This window comes from Andrena cerasifolii, chromosome 15 (genome assembly GCF_050908995.1).
Source record: "Andrena cerasifolii isolate SP2316 chromosome 15, iyAndCera1_principal, whole genome shotgun sequence".
Classification (NCBI taxonomy): domain Eukaryota; kingdom Metazoa; phylum Arthropoda; class Insecta; order Hymenoptera; family Andrenidae; genus Andrena; species Andrena cerasifolii.
The window spans coordinates 10,501,486-10,523,385 of record NC_135132.1 but is presented as its reverse complement, the minus strand read 5'-3'; the positions used below and the strand labels follow the sequence as shown (position 1 = coordinate 10,523,385).

General features: G+C 45.8%; 4 protein-coding genes and 1 long non-coding RNA gene across 8 annotated transcripts; 3 read left to right on the top strand and 2 right to left on the bottom strand.

The window, feature by feature from the left end:
* Positions 1-87: 87 nt before the first annotated feature.
* LOC143377132 (ATP-binding cassette sub-family F member 3) lies at positions 88-3,229 on the bottom strand. The gene is made up of 9 exons (XM_076828100.1): positions 3,092-3,229; positions 2,894-2,999; positions 2,538-2,731; positions 2,132-2,465; positions 1,548-2,046; positions 1,239-1,462; positions 805-1,166; positions 511-731; positions 88-433 (listed from the first exon to the last, which is right to left on the bottom strand). The coding sequence occupies exons 1-9, from the start codon at positions 3,162-3,164 to the stop codon at positions 287-289; spliced, it is 2,160 nt and encodes a 719-aa protein (XP_076684215.1). The 5' UTR covers positions 3,165-3,229; the 3' UTR covers positions 88-286.
* Positions 3,230-3,812: 583 nt separating this feature from the next.
* On the top strand, positions 3,813-5,437 carry LOC143377134 (uncharacterized). The gene is made up of 2 exons (XM_076828104.1): positions 3,813-3,948; positions 4,015-5,437. The coding sequence occupies exons 1-2, from the start codon at positions 3,841-3,843 to the stop codon at positions 4,615-4,617; spliced, it is 711 nt and encodes a 236-aa protein (XP_076684219.1). The 5' UTR covers positions 3,813-3,840; the 3' UTR covers positions 4,618-5,437.
* A 1,729-nt stretch (positions 5,438-7,166) lies between these two features.
* On the top strand, positions 7,167-19,258 carry Mi-2 (chromodomain-helicase-DNA-binding protein Mi-2 homolog). 4 transcript variants are annotated; one of them, XM_076828099.1, is made up of 22 exons: positions 7,167-7,443; positions 9,141-9,232; positions 9,301-9,423; positions 9,517-9,810; positions 9,887-10,180; positions 10,259-10,513; positions 10,594-10,747; positions 10,860-11,045; positions 11,128-11,317; positions 11,397-11,770; positions 11,858-12,027; positions 12,100-13,561; positions 13,643-13,951; positions 14,029-14,297; positions 14,532-14,623; positions 14,699-14,885; positions 15,012-15,281; positions 15,351-15,632; positions 15,708-15,955; positions 16,040-16,325; positions 16,773-17,082; positions 17,365-19,258. In XM_076828099.1, exons 1-22 carry the CDS (start codon positions 7,407-7,409, stop codon positions 17,367-17,369), a joined length of 5,889 nt encoding a protein of 1,962 aa, XP_076684214.1. In that variant the 5' UTR covers positions 7,167-7,406; the 3' UTR covers positions 17,370-19,258. The 4 variants fall into 4 exon arrangements, with proteins under 4 accessions (XP_076684214.1, XP_076684211.1, XP_076684213.1 ...); XM_076828096.1 differs by having other exon boundaries at positions 14,681-14,885; XM_076828098.1 differs by having other exon boundaries at positions 10,594-10,756.
* Positions 18,046-20,242, bottom strand: Pfdn1 (prefoldin subunit 1). Its single transcript, XM_076828105.1, has 2 exons — positions 20,093-20,242; positions 18,046-20,022 (listed from the first exon to the last, which is right to left on the bottom strand). Exon 2 carries the CDS (start codon positions 20,012-20,014, stop codon positions 19,649-19,651), a length of 366 nt encoding a protein of 121 aa, XP_076684220.1. The 5' UTR covers positions 20,015-20,022; positions 20,093-20,242; the 3' UTR covers positions 18,046-19,648.
* On the top strand, positions 20,145-20,506 carry LOC143377137 (uncharacterized). Its single transcript, XR_013087247.1, has 2 exons — positions 20,145-20,270; positions 20,350-20,506. It is a non-coding gene; the product is annotated as an uncharacterized LOC143377137 (long non-coding RNA).
* Positions 20,507-21,900: the final 1,394 nt, after the last annotated feature.

The window sequence follows — 21,900 nt, the reverse complement described above, 5'->3', positions numbered from 1 at the left end:
GTGAAACTTTCCTAATCCTACTTGTTGTGAATCCATGACTCAGTCTATCTTGTACATTTTACGTTGACAATGAAACATACATGTGTATGATACACTCAATTTTTATTTAAAATAGGCAGTATAATGGTTTCGCAGTGATCGATAAATATATCTACATCGATGAATAAATCCAAGTATTCATTGCCCCGGAGTAAGGAAAGACGTTTCTTGCATTTATTTGAATTAATCGAAATTTTCACATCGGTAACTTAAATACAAGACAGCGCAAATTAAATTAAAACAATCTTTACATTTCGAGCTCCTTCTCGACAATCTTACGATACTCGTCGAAGCCTCCTTCGATGCATCGAACAGAACACTCCCCGCACACCCAGAGTTCGGTGCACACCATGCGAATTAATCTTTCGTCGTGCGAGACTAATATGACACCAGCCTGAAAAATTGTTACAAGAAGGTCAATATTACTAGCTGTAAATTGTAGGAAACTAAGTACAGCGGAAGAAGCATTACTTGGCAGGTATTCAGAGCTTTGCCTAGCGCTTCGATCGACTCGATGTCCAGGTGATTCGTAGGCTCGTCGAGCACCAAGAAGTTCGGCGTTGCTGCACACATCAATGCGAAGGCAACTCTCGATTTCTGTCCTCCGGATAGAGAACAGATAGTTTGCAGAGCTAGGTTTCCACTTATTCCAAAGCTTCCAAGCATTCTTCTATATTCTTCTATGGGTTTGCCTGTCGAACAATGAAAAGGTCTTACACGTGTTGCGCGAGTACTATCGCCTGGAAGCTTTCGATTCATTCGTACCTGGAAAATGGTTTTGCAACAATTCGACCGGGCACACACGCATATCCAGCTGATCGACGTGATGTTGACTGAAATATCCAAACTTGAGATTTCGATGAACATGCACCGTACCCTTCGTCGGGCTCAAAGAACTTGTTATTATCTTCAGAAGCGTGGTTTTACCAGCGCCATTCTCTCCCACGATACAAATGCGAGATTGTAGGCTAGCAGTAAGGTTTACACCGCTGAATATCAGGTTGTCGCTTCCGCCAGTGTAACTGAAGGACACTTCGTTTAGTTGTAATATTGGAGGACTCAGCGCTTCGACGTCTGGGAAGCGAAGTGTCACTTCTCCCTCCTTCTCCATTGGCTTCAATTCTGGCCTAAATAACAGTAGCAATATTGTAGCGTATCCTTGAAAGTTTCGCCTACCTTCCATCGAACGTTAAACTTACAGCTTCTCTAGCATCTTTATTTTACTCTGTACACTAGAAGCACGATTGGCATTGTATCGAAACCGATCAATGAACTCCTGTACGTGAGCCCTTTTAGCCTGCTGAGCTTCGTATTCTCTTTGCTGGTTCCTTTCACGTTCTCCTTTGGTTTTCGCGAATTGCTCATAATTGCCGCGGTATGCCTCTATTTTCTGCCCGCGTAAGTATAATATATCTGTGGGAACCTGTTGACGAATTTATTGTAAGATTCAGTTCACAACTTCCGGACGTTAAAGTGTTCAAAAGGAAATATGCATTTTGATATCATACCGTGTCTAAGAAGTTTCTATCGTGGGAGACTACGAGCAATGTGGTTGGCCAGGATTGCAAGTACCTTTCCAGCCAAAGTATCGCCTTGATGTCGAGCATGTTGGTAGGTTCGTCGAGCAACAGAAGGTCCGGCCTAGAGAACAGTGCTCGCGCAAGGGCAAGTCTCATCCTCCAACCACCAGAGAAGGCTTTAGTTGGCCAGGACTGTCTTTCAACAGAGAACCCCAATCCAGATAGGATGGCACTGGCTCTAGCAGGTGCCTTATCCACTTCAGCTAGTTGCATCGATTCGTATACTCTGGCCAATTCTTCGCCCAACACGTCCCCCGTTTTGCCACCATCTTTCTCTATCGCTGCTTGCAATTCCGTCTCTTTGCTAAGTAACAGGCTCCGCTCGTGATCGCACTCCAATACTGACTCGAGCGCAGAAGTATCGTTGCCGGCGACTTCTTGCTCCACGTGCAGCACTCGAACGTGGGATGGTATTCTCAACTGTTTACTGCGATCGTTAAAATGAAATAGTAAATGAAATACGATCGTTTCAGCGTCCACGACATTTTTAGGAAATTGCAATTCTATCGTACCTAGATATCATTCTTAACAACGTAGTTTTTCCAAGACCATTTCTACCGATAAGACCATAGCGTCTGCCAAACGCAAGGGTCAAGTCAGCACCTTGCAGTAGAATTCTATCTCCGTACGCGACATCAAAGTTCTCTATCCTAATGTCTTGAGTTTTATTTACACTGCCCTTGGTTTCCATTCGACTGTCCTTCTTACTCGTCATTTGGCTCGCGCTCGCTGCTTCTATCCCCTGAATCACGACGTTATTAACCCGTCCAGTTGACTCGTTGTTGACCCGCTTCTCCTGCTTCTGTTGCAACTTCGCCTCCGCCTTCTCCAACTTCTTTGCATCCACTTTCTGTGGAACAACACGTCAAGAGGAACACATCCCGAATTGATACCCCTAATTGTAATTAAACCATCTACTTGCCATGCCATCGTCTCTGGTGGTGACCCATATACTCTTAATCTGTTCCACCTGAGCTTCCAGCGTCGCGGCCATGGTGCCCAGATGAACTGGCGCGTTCAGTACTTTATTCACGCCGTTCTTCCTCCTCTGAATGTTCTCGTCGTTCGCGCCGCCGCCCTTCAGCATTTCCAGCAGCTTCATGCATATTTGCCTGCACGCAAAAGGTTCCGGATTCGAAACATCGTGAGAAAAGTCGCGACGCAAATACAGGTTTATCGATCGAGGACCGATAACGATGAATCCGGCGAACATCGATAACGACACAGTCAATCAGTAGGGTAAAAAGTGCCAATGTGTGAACACGTTTACAGACCTAACCTCATTCTCTGGCTTCTCAGCGACCTCGTGCAGCACTTCCCCTATCGCCTCGTACACCTCGTCGCCGTCCTCGAAGTCATCCTTGGAGCTATCTAAAATACCTTTACGAAAGCCAATATCCATGTTACTCGATCGCCACCCGATACTCGGCGAAACTTATCATAATTTCTAGGTTAACTTTCCAAAACGATACCTTCGACGTATTGATACAGATCGTCGTCTATCGTTGGGAATTGACTGCGAATGTACTCTCCGCAGACTGCCATGCCAGTTAGCTTGTTGTACGCGGGTGTCGAAAGGAATTTACTCCGTACGATTCACGAGACAACGGGCTTGACAGAACGGACGTCAAAATCCTCTCTGGTACTGGGAACACATGTTTACGCCATTTTGGAACGTAGTGCTGCGGCCGCGGGGCATCGTCCGGACTCCGGATGGATTGACTCGAATCCCAACCAATTGCCCAGTGCAGGAATCCGCGCACCTTCCCGTTCTTTGTGCCGTCTAAATCGCCAGTCCCTCTTAACGTTCAACGATATCCCCTCGCTATACGCGCGTCCCCGTTTCAGTCGCGCAATTCAACAGCAAAGTGGCCATTTTGAAGCTGTCAAACGCGATTCCTGGCTGATCGCGTGCGGCAGCCTCTTTCGCGGCTCCCTGACTGTTCCGGCAGCGGTTGCTGTTGAATTTTTATGCCTCGCGTTAGTCGCGCGACGAATAGACGTGCCCGTGAATGCCGAGTGGCTCTCAGGACCGTTTGCGCGACGAGTATTCGACGCCGTTCGGTGGAAGATGTTGAGAAGGGAGGTAGAAGTGTTGCGGATTTTTATATAATAAGGCGGCTGGCTGTTTGACGCCTGGTAGCACACTGACAGCTCTGTCTTCTATTTAACGGATCGGCGTTGGAAAGGGGACGGTGCAGTTGTGTACAAAATAGAGAAAATGGCGACCGACGTCGAGGAATCGGACACCGATGACCGCGAGAGACCCGCGCCACCGAAACGGCAGTGCACGCGACTGGTCAACGTCAGCGAGACGTTCTGGGAAACGGTAATTATACGGGGCTGGGATTTTCATCAGCGATTCTCGGCTGTTGCTTATCAGAGCTTCTTGTAGGAGAAGGGTCCCGCTGAAAGGGAGGAAGCGACGCAGGACGGAAAGAATGTTGAGTACGACGATGCTGAGAGGCACGCGAGGGAGAAGCTGAAGAGGTGGCAGGCATGCCAAGTCGCCAAGGGGTTCGTCGACAATACGATTAATAAAATTGTGGAGAACTATATCGTGGGAGCGTCTTCTCCATACCCTCTGGAGGAGTCCATGTTCCAATTGTTCGGGGGGAATGATATGGAGGATGCGGCGGTTATGATGGCAATTCGCAATCACGGTCTGGTTCAGTCCACCGAACGAGTCTCTCAGTCGAGTGCTTTTTACAGTGATAAGGCTCCTGGGTATTGGACCAATAACGAGTACGCGGATGTATATTGTTCCTGCCCCTCTAATCACGTACAAGGCGTGGGAGGCTTCGAGAATTCTGTGGCTACTGCATCCACGGGCTCTTTGAGGCTGGGCAATTCGGCTGCTACGGAAGGACGTAGCGCGAATGATTGGGATTTGGATAAGATAGACGAGAGTGATCAGCAGGAGAACTTTTTAGAGAGAGCTGTGGCGGAAGCTATCAAGAAAAAAGGGCTCAGCGCTCTTAGCGTCGACTATGGTTGAATCAACCATGCAGAGAATCTCATCCTAATATATATATATTTATACGATAGCGATGCATATAATTTTTTATCTTTGCAAATCTATTTCGATTTGTATGATTGCTTTCGTGGATGACATTCATCAGAAGTTGTCTAAATAATTCTGATCGAGGAATTGAGGAATGCTCTGATAACTATCTGTTTCTTCGCCTATCGAACGCGGATACATCCAGTTAGTCCAGTAGAGATGTAATATACGTTTAATTAGATTAAAACGTCTTCGACGAGGAGCTAGATTACATTAATATATATGAAGCAAAAGAATGGATGTAGTACAAAACTTTATTTATACCCGATCGGAGGCGATCGAGTGAGAAATTATGATCTTTTAAAGCAAAGTTAAATACAGAGTACGATGCCGATCGTATATAATTAGCTTTTCAACTTTGCGGTACTGCGTAATCGTCTTTCTGTATCGTTTGAGGGTCCTAATTCATTCCATTGCAGCGTCGCACTGCTTTTATCCATTCCTAAAGGTGAATCTTTTTGTATATTGCAACTCTTAGGTGATACGTCTTTTAAACTTAGTATTATAGCAGGGGAGGGCCATTGTATGTAAGAGTATTACGATTACTTCTTTCCCTATTCTGTACAAAGGCCTTCGCGACACTTGTATCTCATATCTGTACATAGATTGTTACGTACGAGACATATAAATAAATTTCGATTGCACGTTACACGGCGCGATATGTATCTCTGAATAAGGACATGTAATGCGTTCTCCGTAATTCGTATTTCTAGTAAGTATAAATAAAGAAATATCAAACGAATACGAGACCGTATGCGTTGTTATACAAGAATTTTTCCCGCACGTTGCATTCAAATTTCAAATCGAGCAATAAATGCCGCCAATCGAATCGAATCGATCGTCACAGTTGCCAGTATTGGCGCGAACTACGATTCCACGAAACGGGAATTATGACCCGAACGAGACTAAAGCGATTATCCCGCGACCAGAACCATCCAAAGATTTGCGGCACTTGAGCTTCAGGTATAAAGTCTCCAAATCCCATTGCCCAGAATTTTCAACAGCCTTTGAGATACCTAATTCAAAATCGTGGAGCAAATGGTACAAAGTGTTCCATTGCAATTGACTAGTGGCAATATTTTGGACCTTATCGATCGTGTTGGATAGCGTTACAGATTCCATACGTACGATACTATTTTTTTTTAATTGGAATAGGTACCTCATCGGTGGCAATGTTGCTTTTGCAGTTACATTGGCGCCGCGAGGCGGTCGAACGCGCAAAATCAATAACATGCATATCACGGCGTATTCCTTAAATTAAAAATAAGCATCACGCCCGAAGAGAGAGAAAGAAAAATAGTGACGCGCATCGATTGCGTTCGGTTATCTTGTCTACATCGAAAATGTCGATACCTACACGGGCACATGTACGCGTGCTATGTATGCGTGGCCATTAATCGTGCCGCCAATCCGTACACGCACACCGATGCAAGCCCTTGACAATTTGCATCAAACTAAAATGGAGGAATTCTCTGTATACATAATAACTGATAGAATTCGATAGAAATGGCGAAAAAATTAGTAGCTTTTCATTGATTTTTTTTTTCATTCGCAACGATTTGGATTCCGTGAGTGGTACAATTATTTATAATAATTCCTGTAATATGTAAAAACAAACACAAGTAATTCCATGTGGCAGGGGTTCTCAATCTGTCTGTTCTCGAAGAAAATGTCCAAAGTTCGATTCAGCTTTTCACATTGAACTGCACAAAATAGAAATGGATTATAAATAAAGTAAAATTCGAAGGTAGTGGGTGAAAGGGGGGGGATAGGATTCGTTGACAAAATTATTCTTCAGGCTTGTGAATAATTTAGAACATTAATTGACACCTTTCGAAACCATTAAATAGAAATGTGATTATCGACCTCCGAATAAATCGATCAACCAAGTTGAGAACCCCTGTCGCCTGCTCACAGCTATAAAACAACGTATCATCTCATATTTATAATTTCCAAAAACCACCCATCCCCCTCGAATAATGCTAAAATTAATGTCAACGGCAAAATAGCAAGCCAAGGAAAGACAGAGAAGACCGGCGTAATAACTACCACACGGGAATCCAATGAAAGAGGGAAAAAAGGGTGTCCTTTTTCAAAAACTAAAAAGCATTTTCTGAAGACCTGCGAACGACAAGGGGAATAGAGGGGCGAGGGGCGAAGGCAAAGAAATAAATGCAACACGGTAGACGCATTCGCGTGTATAGGGTGTTAAAAAACTGATGGTCACTGCTTCCAGGGGTGAATCTACGCCTGTGTATCGGTGGGCATTTGTAAGAAAAGCTTGCTTTTTTAACACCCTGTACACATTCGGCCGCGGAGCACGCTGTAGCAGCCTGTGCAGCGAAAAGTGTGTGTGCGAAGGGGAGGGAGAGCGTTCGCGGCGAGTGGAGGGGAAAAAACGAACTCTCGCGCGGCGAGTAGAGGGGAGGAGCGTAAGCTCGCAAGCGGTGGGGGCAGTGGGAACGGGGAACGGACGAATCGCGTGAAAGAAGAAGCGTACAGCAGTAGGTGCACATCGGTGCACGTACACTAGACGAAGCGACGGCACGCTGCGAAACCGTAAAGAAAACGCGAGAGCGTCGGGAGCTGCCGGAACGGGGCACAGTTTAATGTCGCTTTAACTCCCCGTTGGTGGTGCCTTTTTTTCTCTGCCCGGTGTTGAGTGAGAGCGGGCACAAGTGGGTACCCGAGATCGCCGACCATCCATCCCGTGGTTCCAGAGCATGGCGTCCGACGAGGAGGTGGACGAGAGCTACGCGGGTAAGTGTACCGCACTCGCTCGCCGAACACTGCCGGAAAGCTGGCCGCACGCAGGACGCGCGCTTTTCGTACGATGGCTGCCATCTCAGTCTCTCCTTTCCGTATCTGTCCGCGCTTCTGGTTATCGTCCCGCGATCCCCTAAATCCCGTGCGCCTCTTCCCATTACCAGAAACTCGATTAAGCTCGGAGGAGACGCCAGATGCACCACGTCCTCTCTCGATCAAAGATGCCAGCTAACCTTCCGATTGTCAAATAATCCGAGACACTGGATCGGTCGGTAATTGGGCCTCGTGCATCGATAGCGATGGAGCCGAGTATAGGTTATTGTTTACATGCGAATAGCTGCGGGAATATCACATGGTGCTTGATAGTAATTCGCTGTCAACTGTTTTACTCAGGCCGCAATTTTCTTCCGTCGTAGATATCTGTAAATATTCTAGATCGCTTCGCGCTGCTCCTTTACGCGTTTCTTATGTAATTAGTGGTCGATGAACGCAACAGGATTGATGCACTGTGCAACCGACACCATACGAGCTTCTCCTGTAACGCGATCGAGAGGCACGCGTCGTTTCGCCGCGCGAACCGGGACCGATGCAATCTTCGTTTGTCCGCGAACTGCTTTGTGCGCGGGCTTTAGCTCGATATTAGCGAGGATCGCGTTCGAAAATCGAAAGCCGTCCGATCCCTTGCCCTAGAGCGGAATATCCAAGGATTTTCGCTTTTCTGACCATTCGCTGCGATTGTGTGCGTGGTTACATTGTACGCGCGCACACATGTGCATAAACACAGACACAGATCACACCGATAACCGGTGAAAATGTTGAAAAGATCGCGATGATGCAGGACTGAAAAGATCGGACGCATGTTTCGTGATTAATAGGCATTGCAGCTGTTGAGACGTTTTCTGGTTTGAAAATCTAGTATTTTGGATGGGATTTAATGTATGTATATAGGCGGCCAATGTAGTGAGCCCTTTCCGAAGAAAATGGCGGACGCACACTCGCGCACAAAGCATTCACCGAACTGGTGGATTAGTCCGAAATTATTTGTATGTTTCGATTTCGATGCTGATGTCGGCTCGGCGAGACGCTTGCGTACCCATGCACCGTCTGCTTTGTTTCAGGGGTTTTCAAAAAATCGATTTTAATATTTCACGATCGTTCGCATTTGGGAAATAAAAAAATCGGTTTGTTGCAACGTTCGCTATCGATTCGGCGATTATTAGCTTCGTCAAAAGGAATCTCGAGCGAAGCTTGTCGAAGGCTCGGTCGAGTCGCTTGGCGGGATTCTTTTCGAAGATGCATCAGTTTCGTGGGATTTTTTTAATCCGCTGGCGTGATTTGGACGATGAGAAGTCAAGGTCGCGTTGATGGGAGGCTCTGATGAGGATTTATTGAATTTTCTGGAAAATTCTGGCGCGTGGGAGGGCTTTGGTTGATTATTCAAATAGCCTGTGTATGCGTGTAGAATATTTGATGTTCTTGTATTGAAATGATACCGGGGATCTATGAAATTATGAAACCATATTGTAATGAGTGCAGATATTGATTTTATGTAAGTCAGAGGGAGATAGCGAATATCCGGCATGTATTAGAAATGATTGTATCGCGACTGTTTTCTTTCCTTTCGCGAGCTTTGCTAAGCAATTATATTTGATGCTTTGGGTAATGCAATTTGTTGTATGCTTCGCTTTTAGGGGAAGATGATGTAGAAGAAACGGGAGGTCAAGTATCGGCTGTTGCCCAGCAAGTGGATGGCTCGTCTGATGCGGAAGAATCTCAAAGATTAGTAAGTGGCCTATGCGTGAACTTCATTCTTGCCCTTTAGCAGATTTTTGAAACTGTTCTTGAATTCAGGAAGAAGATGACGATTATGAGCCAGAGGAGAGGAAAAAGAAGAAAGGGAAGAAGCGAAAGGCTCGTAGCGAAGATAAGAAGGGGAAGAAAAAGAAGAAAAAGAAAAAATCTGATTCCGGAGATGTAAGTCTTTTTCTTTTTTGTTTTCTATCTTGTGGATAGTTGGCGTGGCATCGTAGAGCATTAATTTTGTACTTTGCTTCGATGAAATCATAGGAGAGCGATTTTGGCGGCGGTGGCGAGGCAGGTGACGTGGCTGGAGAAGATAGTGACTATGCGGGAAACAGGAAGAGCAGAAAATCTTCATCCAGAAAGTCGTCTGGTCATACCGCGCCAGCTCCTCCGAGTCAGGAACCTACGACTGGCATGCCTACCATCGAGGAAGTCTGTAACACCTTTGGATTGACCGATGTACAGATTGAATACACCGATGCAGACTTCCAGAACTTGACGACGTACAAATTGTTTCAACAGCATGTCAGACCGCTTCTGGCGAAGGAGAATCCAAAAGTAAATTCATATGAATATTACTGAAAAGCAACTAGTTCATTAGCCACTCACTTATTCCTGTGTTTCGTTACTTCAGGTTCCAATGTCGAAGCTTATGATGTTAGTAGCCGCCAAGTGGCGAGATTTCTCAGAGTTAAATCCCCACACACAGCCAGATGTCGATGTAGCGTCTGCAAATGTGGACGAAGATAGCAGAAACGCGCGGGCAAATCGCGGTAGCACTGTGCAGGAAGGCGAAGACGAGGAAGATGACGACGAAGACAGCGATAGGAAACGAAAATCGAGAGGGTCCAGAGCGAAGAAAGGAAAGAAGGCTTCCAAAGTGCCGACGCTCAAGATAAAACTTGGAAAGCGTAAACGAGGAAGCTCGGTAGTTAAAACTTCGATACGTTTGATCAGCGATAACGCTTTCGCTTCTGTTCTAATGATTATCGATGTTGATATACAGGATGAGGAAGCAGAAGGCAGTGGCGCGGGCACTGACAGGGATTCAGACATGGAGTTCGAACAGATGCTGGCTGACGCAGAGGAGCCCAGCGGCGCAGATGGGACAAGTAAAGGCAACGCCGAAGAAAGTGGAGTCGAGCCACCAGCAGAGCCACCGGTTCGCAGGAAGGCAAAGACTAAAATTGGGAATAAAACTAAAAAGAAGAAAAAGACGAAGACCACGTCCAAGTTTCCAGATGGGGAGGAAGGTCTTCAGGTAGAATTTAGCTGTTTCTGTCTGGTATTCGGCACCCATTTTATGGTAATGAATTAACATCGCTTCTCCTCTTCCCCCAGACTGATCATCAGGATTACTGCGAAGTGTGTCAGCAAGGTGGAGAAATTATACTGTGCGACACGTGCCCTAGAGCGTACCACTTGGTGTGTTTAGAGCCCGAGTTGGAGGAGACACCCGAAGGGAAATGGAGTTGTCCTCACTGTGAAGGAGAAGGTATTACAGGTACCTCCCTGATGATCCAGCACCTTTCATCCCACCCAGTGTACCCATGCAAAATAAACCACGAAAGTCGATGAGATTCTATCGAACTGGTGTCGCTTCGCAGGTGCGGCCGAGGATGACGACGAGCACATGGAATTCTGTAGAATATGTAAAGACGGTGGTGAACTGTTGTGCTGCGATAGCTGTACCAGCGCTTACCACACCCACTGTTTAAATCCACCGCTTTCAGAAATCCCTGACGGTGACTGGAAGTGCCCTAGATGTTCTTGTCCACCTCTACGTGGAAAAGGTACCGCGAAATACATTTACGATACGCGTACGTATACCCAAATGTAAGTGCAGAGTATACATCTTCCTTTTTCCCACGACAGTCGCAAAGATTTTGACATGGAGGTGGAAGGAATGTCCCGAGACACCGTCAGAGGAACCTTCCACGAGCAAGGCTGCTCCCAAGCAACGTAAGATGCGGGAATTCTTTGTGAAATGGGCGGACATGTCTTACTGGCATTGTGACTGGATCACAGAATTGCAGCTGGACGTTTTCCATCCCCTAATGTTCAGGTAGAACATTTACCAAACGGCTGACAACGCGCTTAATCCCCTCTGTCGTCGCTCTTACAGACCCTCGTACATTTTACAGGAATTACTCGCGAAAGTACGACATGGACGAGCCACCGAAGTTGGAGGAGCCACTGGACGAAAGCGATTCCCGCGTGAAACGATTGAAGGAGCAGGACGGGGCGACGAACAGGGACGAGTATAATTTAGAGGAACGATTCTATCGTTACGGTGTGAGGCCAGAGTGGCTCGTGGTCCACAGAGTGATTAACCACCGACTATCGAGAGACGGCAGGGCGACGTATCTCGTCAAATGGAGGGAACTAGGATACGATCAGGCCACGTGGGAGGACGAGCACGAGGACATCCCTGGCTTGAAGCAAGCTATCGAGTATTACCTGGATCTCAGGGCGGCGAACTGTTGCGACGGCAGCTCCTCCCGAAAGGGCAAGAAGGGTGAGAAGAGTCGGTTAATTTGTTTCTTTTTCCTCTTGCCACTACTGCCATAAACCACATCGTGAGTTAACCGCCCGTATTACTCAGGTAAGGGCAAGAAGTCGAAGACTCGTGAGCTCATCGACGACGAGGAAAGAACGCCTAAACGCTACACACCGCCGCCTGACAAGCCAACCACTGACCTCAAGAAGAAATACGAGCGACAACCGGATTACTTGGATCAAACTGGAATGCAGTTGCATCCCTATCAGTTAGAAGTTAGTACAATCGTCAAAGAATATTTGTATTTATTTTTCTACATGTTCTACAACTTCCGTTTTCGTGATTAGGGTTTGAATTGGCTGAGATACTCCTGGGGTCAAGGCATAGACACCATTCTGGCGGACGAAATGGGTTTAGGGAAAACCATCCAGACGATCACCTTCCTGTACTCGTTGTACAAGGAGGGCCACTGTAAGGGGCCATTCCTCGTTTCCGTTCCTCTGTCGACCATCATCAACTGGGAGCGCGAATTCGAAACGTGGGCGCCCGATTTCTACTGCGTCACTTACGTCGGCGATAAGGACAGCCGCATCGTGATCCGTGAGAATGAATTGTCCTTCGAGGAGGGTGCAGTGCGAGGAGGTCGGGCTTCGAAGATTCGATCCTCCCAGATCAAGTTCAACGTGCTGCTCACCAGCTACGAGCTAATATCTATCGACTCTGCGTGCCTGGGTTCGATAGACTGGGCGGTGCTGGTAGTAGACGAGGCGCACAGGCTCAAGTCGAATCAGTCCAAGTTCTTCAGGTTGCTGGCCTCCTACAACATCGCCTACAAGCTACTGTTGACCGGCACACCGCTGCAGAACAACCTGGAGGAGCTGTTTCACCTGCTCAACTTCCTCTGTCGCGACAAGTTCAACGACCTGGCCGCGTTCCAGAACGAGTTCGCCGACATCTCGAAGGAGGAGCAAGTGAAGAAGCTGCATGAGCTTCTGGGGCCCCACATGCTGAGGAGGCTGAAGGCCGACGTGCTGAAGAACATGCCGAGTAAATCTGAGTTCATCGTGCGCGTCGAGCTGTCGCCGATGCAGAAGAAGTACTACAAGTACATACTAACGAGGAACTTCGAGGCGTTGAATCCGAAGGGCGGGGGGCAGCAGGTGTCGCTTCTTAACATCATGATGGACCTGAAGAAGTGCTGCAACCACCCGTACCTGTTCCCAGCCGCGTCTCAGGAGGCGCCCACAGCGCCAAATGGTAGCTACGAGACTTCTGCCTTGATTAAGGCAGCTGGGAAGCTGGTGCTTCTAAGCAGGATGCTGAAGAAACTGAGGGACGACGGGCACAGGGTGCTCATCTTCTCGCAGATGACCAAAATGTTAGATATCCTTGAGGACTACTTGGAAGGAGAGGGTTACAAGTACGAGAGGATCGATGGTAACATCACCGGCGCCCAGAGACAAGAGGCTATAGACAGATTCAATGCCCCCGGCGCTCAGCAGTTCGTTTTCTTACTCTCTACGCGAGCAGGTGGGCTAGGTATAAACCTGGCCACTGCCGACACTGTGATCATTTACGACTCCGATTGGAACCCCCACAACGACATCCAGGCGTTCAGCAGAGCGCACAGAATCGGCCAGGCGAACAAGGTGATGATCTATAGATTCGTCACGCGCAACTCCGTCGAGGAACGGGTCACCCAAGTGGCCAAGCGCAAGATGATGCTCACGCACTTGGTCGTCAGGCCTGGAATGGGCGGAAAAGGAGCCAATTTCAGCAAGCAGGAACTCGACGACATTCTACGATTCGGTGAGGATGACTCTTTTAAAGAGGACTTTGTGGGATGTTGTTTAGGATGAAATGGGACTGAGGTTTCGTTTCCTTGAATAGGTACCGAGGAGTTGTTCAAAGAGGAAGAAGGTAAGGAGGACGAAGCCATTCATTACGACGACAAAGCTGTGGCTGAACTGCTGGATAGAAGCAAGGAGGGCATCGAGCAGAAAGAGAACTGGGCCAACGAATACTTAAGCTCCTTCAAAGTCGCGTCGTATGTAACGAAGGAGGGCGAGACGGAGGAGGAGGCAGACACGGAGATCATCAAACAGGAGGCTGAGAACACTGACCCTGCTTACTGGATCAAGCTCTTGAGACACCACTACGAACAGCAGCAGGAAGATATTGCCAGAACCCTTGGGAAAGGTCTGCATGTTGTTTCTTACCGAAGTTATTGCTTTTCGTATGTGCGCAGAGGTTTCAGGGTGGCTGATTGGTTTCAGGCAAGCGAGTGCGTAAGCAGGTGAATTACAATGATGGAATTGTAACCGGGGATCAAGGTACTAGGGATGACCAACCTTGGCAGGAGAATCTGTCCGATTATAACAGCGACTTTAGTGCGCCAAGCGACGACGATAAAGAAGACGATGACTTCGATGAAAAGGGCGACGGAGACCTGTTGTCCCGCAGGAGCAGAAGAAGGCTGGAGAGGAGGGATGAGAAGGATCGACCTCTTCCGCCGTTGCTTGCACGCGTGAATGGCGTTATCGAAGTAGGTTCATTAATAATAAATCGGCTTTGTTACACGCTAATATGTCGAAAGGAATTCAAAATAAGATGCAATGAAAGCTGTCCAGGAACACGAATTTCGTGCCAAAATCGAAGTTGCCATCTAATTCGGTTACCAGTTAATTTTCCGAAGTATCGTGGCGCGCGCCTGTTTTCCACTGAGCCCCTCAGTTCGCTAAACTGTACGCGCGGATTCTAACGCGAAGTCTGTCTGCAGGTATTAGGCTTCAACGCCAGACAGAGAAAGGCGTTCCTAAATGCGATCATGCGTTACGGCATGCCGCCGCAGGACGCGTTCAACTCTCAGTGGTTAGTCGCTCGCTCAGAATACGCTCTCTAGTCAGTAAATTTAAAGTACTGTTAAAGCGCATTGTCGCATTTTAGGCTGGTACGGGACCTACGCGGTAAATCGGAGAAGAACTTCAAGGCGTACGTCTCGTTGTTCATGAGACACCTCTGCGAGCCCGGCGCTGATAACGCCGAGACGTTCGCAGACGGTGTGCCCAGGGAAGGTCTCAGCCGGCAGCACGTTCTAACGAGGATTGGTGTGATGTCCTTAATCAGGAAAAAGGTATACGTGCGTGAATCTGGTCTGAAAAGTTTCGAGCACGTTTCAAAAGAAACAAAGCTTCTTAAAGAATATTCGGTATAATTGTGATAAATCTTGATCTTCCATGAAATGATTTCCTACATGCAGGTGCAGGAATTCGAGCACATAAACGGATACTATTCGATGCCCGAGATGATTCGCAAGCCAGTGGAGCCAGTGAAGCTAGAAATCGGCGGGGATGCAGCGACAGGTACAAGCAGCACTAGCGCGACACCAGCCACATCGAACGCGCCCAGTCCGAGTCCTGCTGCCACTCCAACTCCGACTCCCGCTCCTGGGAACGCAGCCACTGAATCGAAAACGAACTCCGACTCGTCTGAAACGAAGGAGTGCAAGGAGGAGCAAAAGGACAAAGAAGTTCGTAGCTTCGAAAGCGGTGTAGGTTCGCAAAAGAGATTTACTAACGAGGGACACGTTTCTCCACAGAGTATCGACGTGAAGGACGTGAAGGAGGAACCGAAGGACTTCAAAGAGGAGGAGGAGAGTAACACAGAGAAGGATAAAGATAAGGAAGATACGAAAAAGGAGGAAAAGGACACCGAGGCGGAAGCAACGGAGAAGGAAAAGGATAAGGCAGATGTAAAGGATGAGAAGTCCGCGACGAAGCACGACGAGAAGGCGGAGAGCAGCGAGAATAAACCTAAACAGGATTCTGAAGAGGATGTGGTTATCGTTAAAGACGATGAAGAGGAGACAGAGAAGCGAGAGGTATTCCCATGATTTTGTAATGAGAAACTGTTAGCCTGAACGTGACTTATGCTGTCCTTTAATTCTTTCTTTCAGGAGAAGGATAGCAAAGAGAAGGAGACGAAGGAATGTGATTCAGAAATTATTAAGCCTAAACGCAAGTTCATGTTCAACATTGCTGACGGCGGCTTCACGGAGCTGCACACGTTATGGCTGAACGAAGAGAAAGCTGCTGTACCTGGTCGCGAGTACGAGATCTGGCATCGGAGACACGACTATTGGCTCCTTGCTGGCATCGTCACGCACGGCTATGGCCGCTGGCAAGACATCCAGAACGACATCAGGTAATGAATACCATTAATCAGAGTAGAGCCTCCTACGCTAAATTGTAGCCTCGTTCTCATTTAACGTGTTTGCTTCTTGCGCAGGTTCGCGATAATAAACGAACCGTTCAAAATGGACGTGGGCAAGGGCAACTTCCTGGAGATAAAGAACAAATTCCTGGCTCGACGGTTCAAGCTGTTGGAACAGGCGCTGGTGATCGAGGAGCAGCTGAGAAGAGCCGCGTACCTGAACCTAACGCAGGATCCTAATCACCCAGCGATGAGCCTGAATGCAAGATTCGCTGAAGTCGAGTGCCTTGCCGAATCCCATCAACATCTAAGCAAAGAGAGCCTCGCTGGGAATAAACCAGCGAATGCTGTGTTGCACAAGGTAATCCAGCTTTACGTTACAGATCAGTATAATTCATAATTGTGGTTGAAAGTCATTGAGGGGAGGTTACGGTCTAGAGCCCATAAAAATAGGTGATATTTAGGAATTAATTAAAGGAAAACTACTATATATAAGATAATGGGACTTTTTGCGTTGTATTAAGAATGCATTAAATAATAGAAATATATTTTTTGTTTTATAATTAATCATTGCAGACGGCACTCAAAAAATTCGAGTGGTCGGTTGTTACCCAAGCATTTGCCGCTACTCAAATGCCTATAACTTTGAAAATTTTACGAATTTCAACAAATCCTTTTAAATACGTATTCCTAAAAGGTTGAACATTTGAAAAATGAAATTAAAAAATCGATATTTAGACCGAAATCTCCCCTTAAGCGAGGCTGCTGAGATTCTTTTTTTTATTCTTAAATTTCCCATTCCTTGCAGGTGCTAAATCAATTAGAGGAATTGCTGTCGGATATGAAGTCAGACGTGAGTCGTCTGCCAGCTACTCTAGCCCGCATTCCACCTGTTGCTCAAAGACTCCAGATGTCCGAGAGGTCGATATTGAGTCGACTGGCCGCCACAGCACCAGGTGCTGGTAGTAATCAGTCCGGTCAAGCGGCATTGTTGGCACAACAGTTCCCAGCGGGCTTCTCGGGGGGACAGTTGCCAGCAACGTATGCGGGAGCAGCGAATTTTGGTAACTTCAGACCACAGTACTCGGTACCAGGCCAACCACCACAGGGTTTCACAGGTTTGTGCCATTTAGTAAAGTATAGGATTTCTTATCCCTCTAACTTTAAGGGCTGTTTTTACCTTTTGAGCATGGATCTACTGTTATAATGGGTATAGAGAAGTAGTGAAAGTTGCGAGAGTCCCGAAGCTTACAGCTCTTCGTTCCAAAACGTCGAAGCTGCGAACTTTGGGACTCTCGCAGCTCTTACAACCTCGTTATATCCATTCTAGGTACTATACCTTTGTTTCTCCCCTGAAGATGTTTTGAAAATAGTACTAATGAAGATGATCCGCCTTTCAGCTTGAAGAGTGGCAGGTTGACAAACACACAGTGGCTCAAACAGGAACTCAGAACGGCGCGGACACTACCTTGACACGTAATCGTCGTGTGCGCTGTATTATTTTTCGTAAATTACGATTTTTAGCTGAATTTCATTAGAGGCGGAGAGGGAAGGATGCTAAGGTTTAAAAAGTAACAAGAAAACGGATACACAGGCGCGGGCAACGCTGCGCTTAGTATCTTTCATCTAAATTTACATTATTCCTGTATTTATTACACACATGTACATTCGGCGTCTAGCATCGTGAGTTTTCATGTTTCTTCTTTTTTTTATGTATTCATACATACGGTCCTTGTAGAAAGCAGCATAAATTGTTTTCTTAATTCCGAATTAAGGGCATGATTTTGGGCTTCTCCATCGACCGCGGTGTATCGTGTGTAACGATAAGTACATCTTACTTAAATCTTATTTAAGAGATCGATGATAGTTTTACGTGGAATCTGAAGTGTTGTGCGGTTTGTCGTAAGGTGCGCTGGATTCGAGCGATCGTTCGCATAATTTATTCGAGACGTTCTCTTCCTTTCTTTTTCTTGTTGTTTTTTCTTCTTTCTTTTTTATTTCCTCGCGACAGGACACAAAGTTTCCCTTAGGGGGACGCAGGAAAGACTTAATTTAGTCGAGTTCGTGAGATCGACATGTACTTTTCTTGTTTCGTACGGATCAATCGAGAATCGCCGCCAGGATTATCGACGACAGAGTACGATGAACAATGGCAATCATTTTAGTTAAGACTGATGTTGCATATATTGTATCCAAGAGAACTCGTTTCGTATGCGGTATACACACACACGCTACTGTAATGCATGGGTCTATATATATTACGAAGAAAGCTTGAGGCTTTCCTTCGACACTCTACGCGAATTATGGATACTAATGTACGGAATCGGAGAGCAGAGGCAGAAAAACCGTTCGATACTTACATGGGGCAATGAGAGCTGTACCTACTTATACGTAATTCGATTTTTGCAGGGATATAGATTCTTTTACTTGAAACTCGTGTACAAGCATCGACGATTAAATAGGATTTGATAAGGGAGAGCACGGTGCTCGGGTCACTGGTAAGGTTCGAAGTGTGCATATAGTTAGTGAAAATCATATACATCTGTTTAAAGTTTCGAGTTTCAAAAATTGCGATTGGCGTAGCGGCTACACGTCCGGCCTGCACGCAGAATAACCAGGGTTCTATTCTCGCTAATGCGAGGTTACCATTTTTCTTAATTAAATATTGATTTTCTATTCAAAATAATTGCGAGGAAACTTAACTTTATTTTCACTTGAAAATAATTATATGCAAATTTTTAGCTGAACCGGTGGATCGAATAGCGTACAACTTTGCCTCTTTAGGTTCGAATTTAATATCTCTTTGTACATACTGTCGTTACATTTCACAGCCACCATACGTCAGAACACACGCGTATTATAGTATTCGTATGAGTAAGGCCGAAAATGCGTCCACACTCCCCCCATGCATTATGATAGTTGGGAAACGACTAAATGTAATTTACCGACATGGAGCATCAACCGGTCTTGATTAAGCACATTGGATCGTTCGATCTTTTCTACCCCCCGGGTTTGGAAGACACTAGAGCATTTTAATTTCAAGTTAACCGATTTGCCAAATCACCACGTTGGCCCACGATAAGTTTTTAAGGGTAATTTTAGGACTTAGCTAAGGAATTTAAGTGAGAGTGTGAACAAGAGTGAGAGGACAGAAGAGAGCGAAAGAGAGAGAGAGAGAGAGAGAGTACAGAAAGAGAGTGTGTGGTCGAAATAAGTAAGTCAAACCATGAAGAATCGTTTGTTGTATGTATTAATTCTGCTGGAATAAATTAATAATAATAATTAGAAACTAGAGCGATAGGTATTCTGTTTACAGTACATTCCACGGTTTCCTGAAAGTGGGAGTCTTGGAGGAAAGAACGAAGCAGCTTGTTGTAATGAAATATCTTTATTGATTCCTCTTTTAAGAGAGCTTGCAGCTCAGCTAGGATGTTTAACAAAGTACAAAAGTTTTACAAGCCAACAATTGAATAAATACTGAATGTCCAGTGAATTTGTATAATTAAAAAGTAGTATATGATCCATGAAATTTTATCACGCCTACATATTACAAAGCAGTAATTGCTTGTAGAAATTAAACGACCAAATGTGACTACTGGCAAAGCGATGAGAAATAACTGAAATATGAGATACATCCAATGGAAATGATCACAGGGCAAGGTGTCTTAGTCGAAAAGTAAGGCGTTAATTGTATCTCTCTTGAATCATTTCCCTGATGTTGTTTTCGCATTCCTTCAAGTTCTGCTGCAGGTACGTCTTTCTGTTCTCCAAAGTTTCCACTTTCTCGTCAGCGGACTTCATCTGCTGCTCGAGGCCGACTTTAATGTTCGCGATGTCATCCAGGAGGAACATCCTACCCACGGATTCGTACGTCTTTGTGCTCTCCGGGTAAGAGGTTATTTCTTTGACGGTCAATTCTGCGCGTTGCTTCGACCATTTCAGTTTCTCGATCTTCATGTCAGCCAGCTTCAATTTTTGCCTGGTATCGATCACTTTTTCGTGAAATTGCGAGAACGCCTTTTTCAGTTCCTCGTGCGGCTCGTTTGCCATTTTCGCCTCTGCAACGGTATCGGAAGGTACAGGTTATAGAACTGTAAGAGTTATGTTAAAATAACCGAGTGTACTCACTTCTAAAGCTGCTTTAGTGTCAAATGTAACGTTAAATACAGAAACTCATGGAGTCCGTTTTATTCTTCGTTACTGAATGTTACCGAATCACGATAGACGATGTGATTGAAAACTGTTGAGAGGAGCTACATTGTTGGTACCACTGCTGTAGACGAGCGTCCCCACTGGTGTAGTAATTGTATCAGTTTTAACCTATTTATTCTTTTGAATGTTACCGTATTTGTTGAAGAATTAATCGTACGTTTCGTCTGCCACAGGTAATTACCTTCCTGATCTTCTTATCAAAAACGCATCGAAGATGACCACCAGCTGCATTTTTGGGTACATTCAATGGGATTAAAAAAAGATTAAATTTATCCGATTTTACTGTATTATGTTTAAATTACATCAATAAAATGCAGCTTTGTGATAAAACATCGTTATTATTTAACATCATTTTCCTAATACCTATTTCCCGTTAAAATTATTAAAAAGTAGTCAATAATTAAAGTCTGCAATAATTAAACTGCGTTCTCTGTTAAAAAGTCGCTTTCGAAATACTCCACCTTAAAGTAACGCTTTCAAACCCTTGTTGAAGCTTCTGCGTTGAATAGTTCTCTACCTTAGATTCTCTCTCGGAAGACATTGCTTAGTGCCACCTCTTGCAACGTCATGTTCTCCTGTTACAAAGCCCAATTTCGTGCATTCTGAAAATTTTTGCCAGATTTTGGCCCAGGTATCAGGAGAACATGAAGCGAAAAGAGGTATTCTGAATTTCTGCTTCGAAGGCATCCTCGACTCTCTCTCCGAAGACGTTACTTAGTGCCACCTCTTTCGACGGCATGTTCTCCTGTTACAAAGCCCAATTTTGTGCGTTCTGAAAATTTTTGCCAGATTTTGGCGCAGGTATCAGGAGAACATGAAGCGAAAAGAGGTATTCTGAATTTCTGCTTCGAAGGCATCCTCGACTCTCTCTCCGAAGACGTTGCTTAGTGCCACCTCTTTCGACGGCATGTTCTCCTGTTACAAAGCCCAATTTCGTGCATTCTGAAAATTATTGCCAGATTTTGGCCCAGGTATCAGGAGAACATGAAGCGAAAAGAGGTATTCTGAATTTCTGCTTCGAAGGCATCCTCGACTCTCTCTCCGAAGACGTTGCTTAGTGCCACCTCTTTCGACGGCATGTTCTCCTGTTACAGAGCCCAATTTTGTGCAGTCTGAAAATTTTTGCCAGATTTTGGCCCAGGTATCAGGAGAACATGAAGCGAAAAGAGGTATTCTGAATTTCTGCTCCGAAGGCATCCTCGACTCTCTCTCCGAAGACGTTACTTAGTGCCACCTCTTTCGACGGCATGTTCTCCTGTTACAAAGCCCAATTTTGTGCATTCTGAAAATTTTTGCCAGATTTTGGCCCAGGTATCAGGAGAACATGAAGCGAAAAGAGGTATTCTGAATTTCTGCTTCGAAGGCATCCTCGACTCTCTCTCCGAAGACGTTGCTTAGTGTCACCTCTTTCGACGGCATGTTCTCCTGTTACAAAGCCCAATTTCGTGCATTCTGAAAATTTTTGCCAGATTTTGGCCCAGGTATCAGGAGAACATGAAGCGAAAAGAGGTATTCTGAATTTCAGCTTCGAAGGCATCCTCGATTCTCTCTCCGAAGACGTTACTTAGTGCCACCTCTTTCGACGGCATGTTCTCCTGTTACGAAGCCCAATTTTGTGCATTCTGAAAATTGTCTGATATGTTTAGAATTTGCCCCAGCATGTACAACTCTGTGGGCCTCAACTTTCGTAATTCTGTGTCCAAGCAAACGGTGCTTTGCGACAT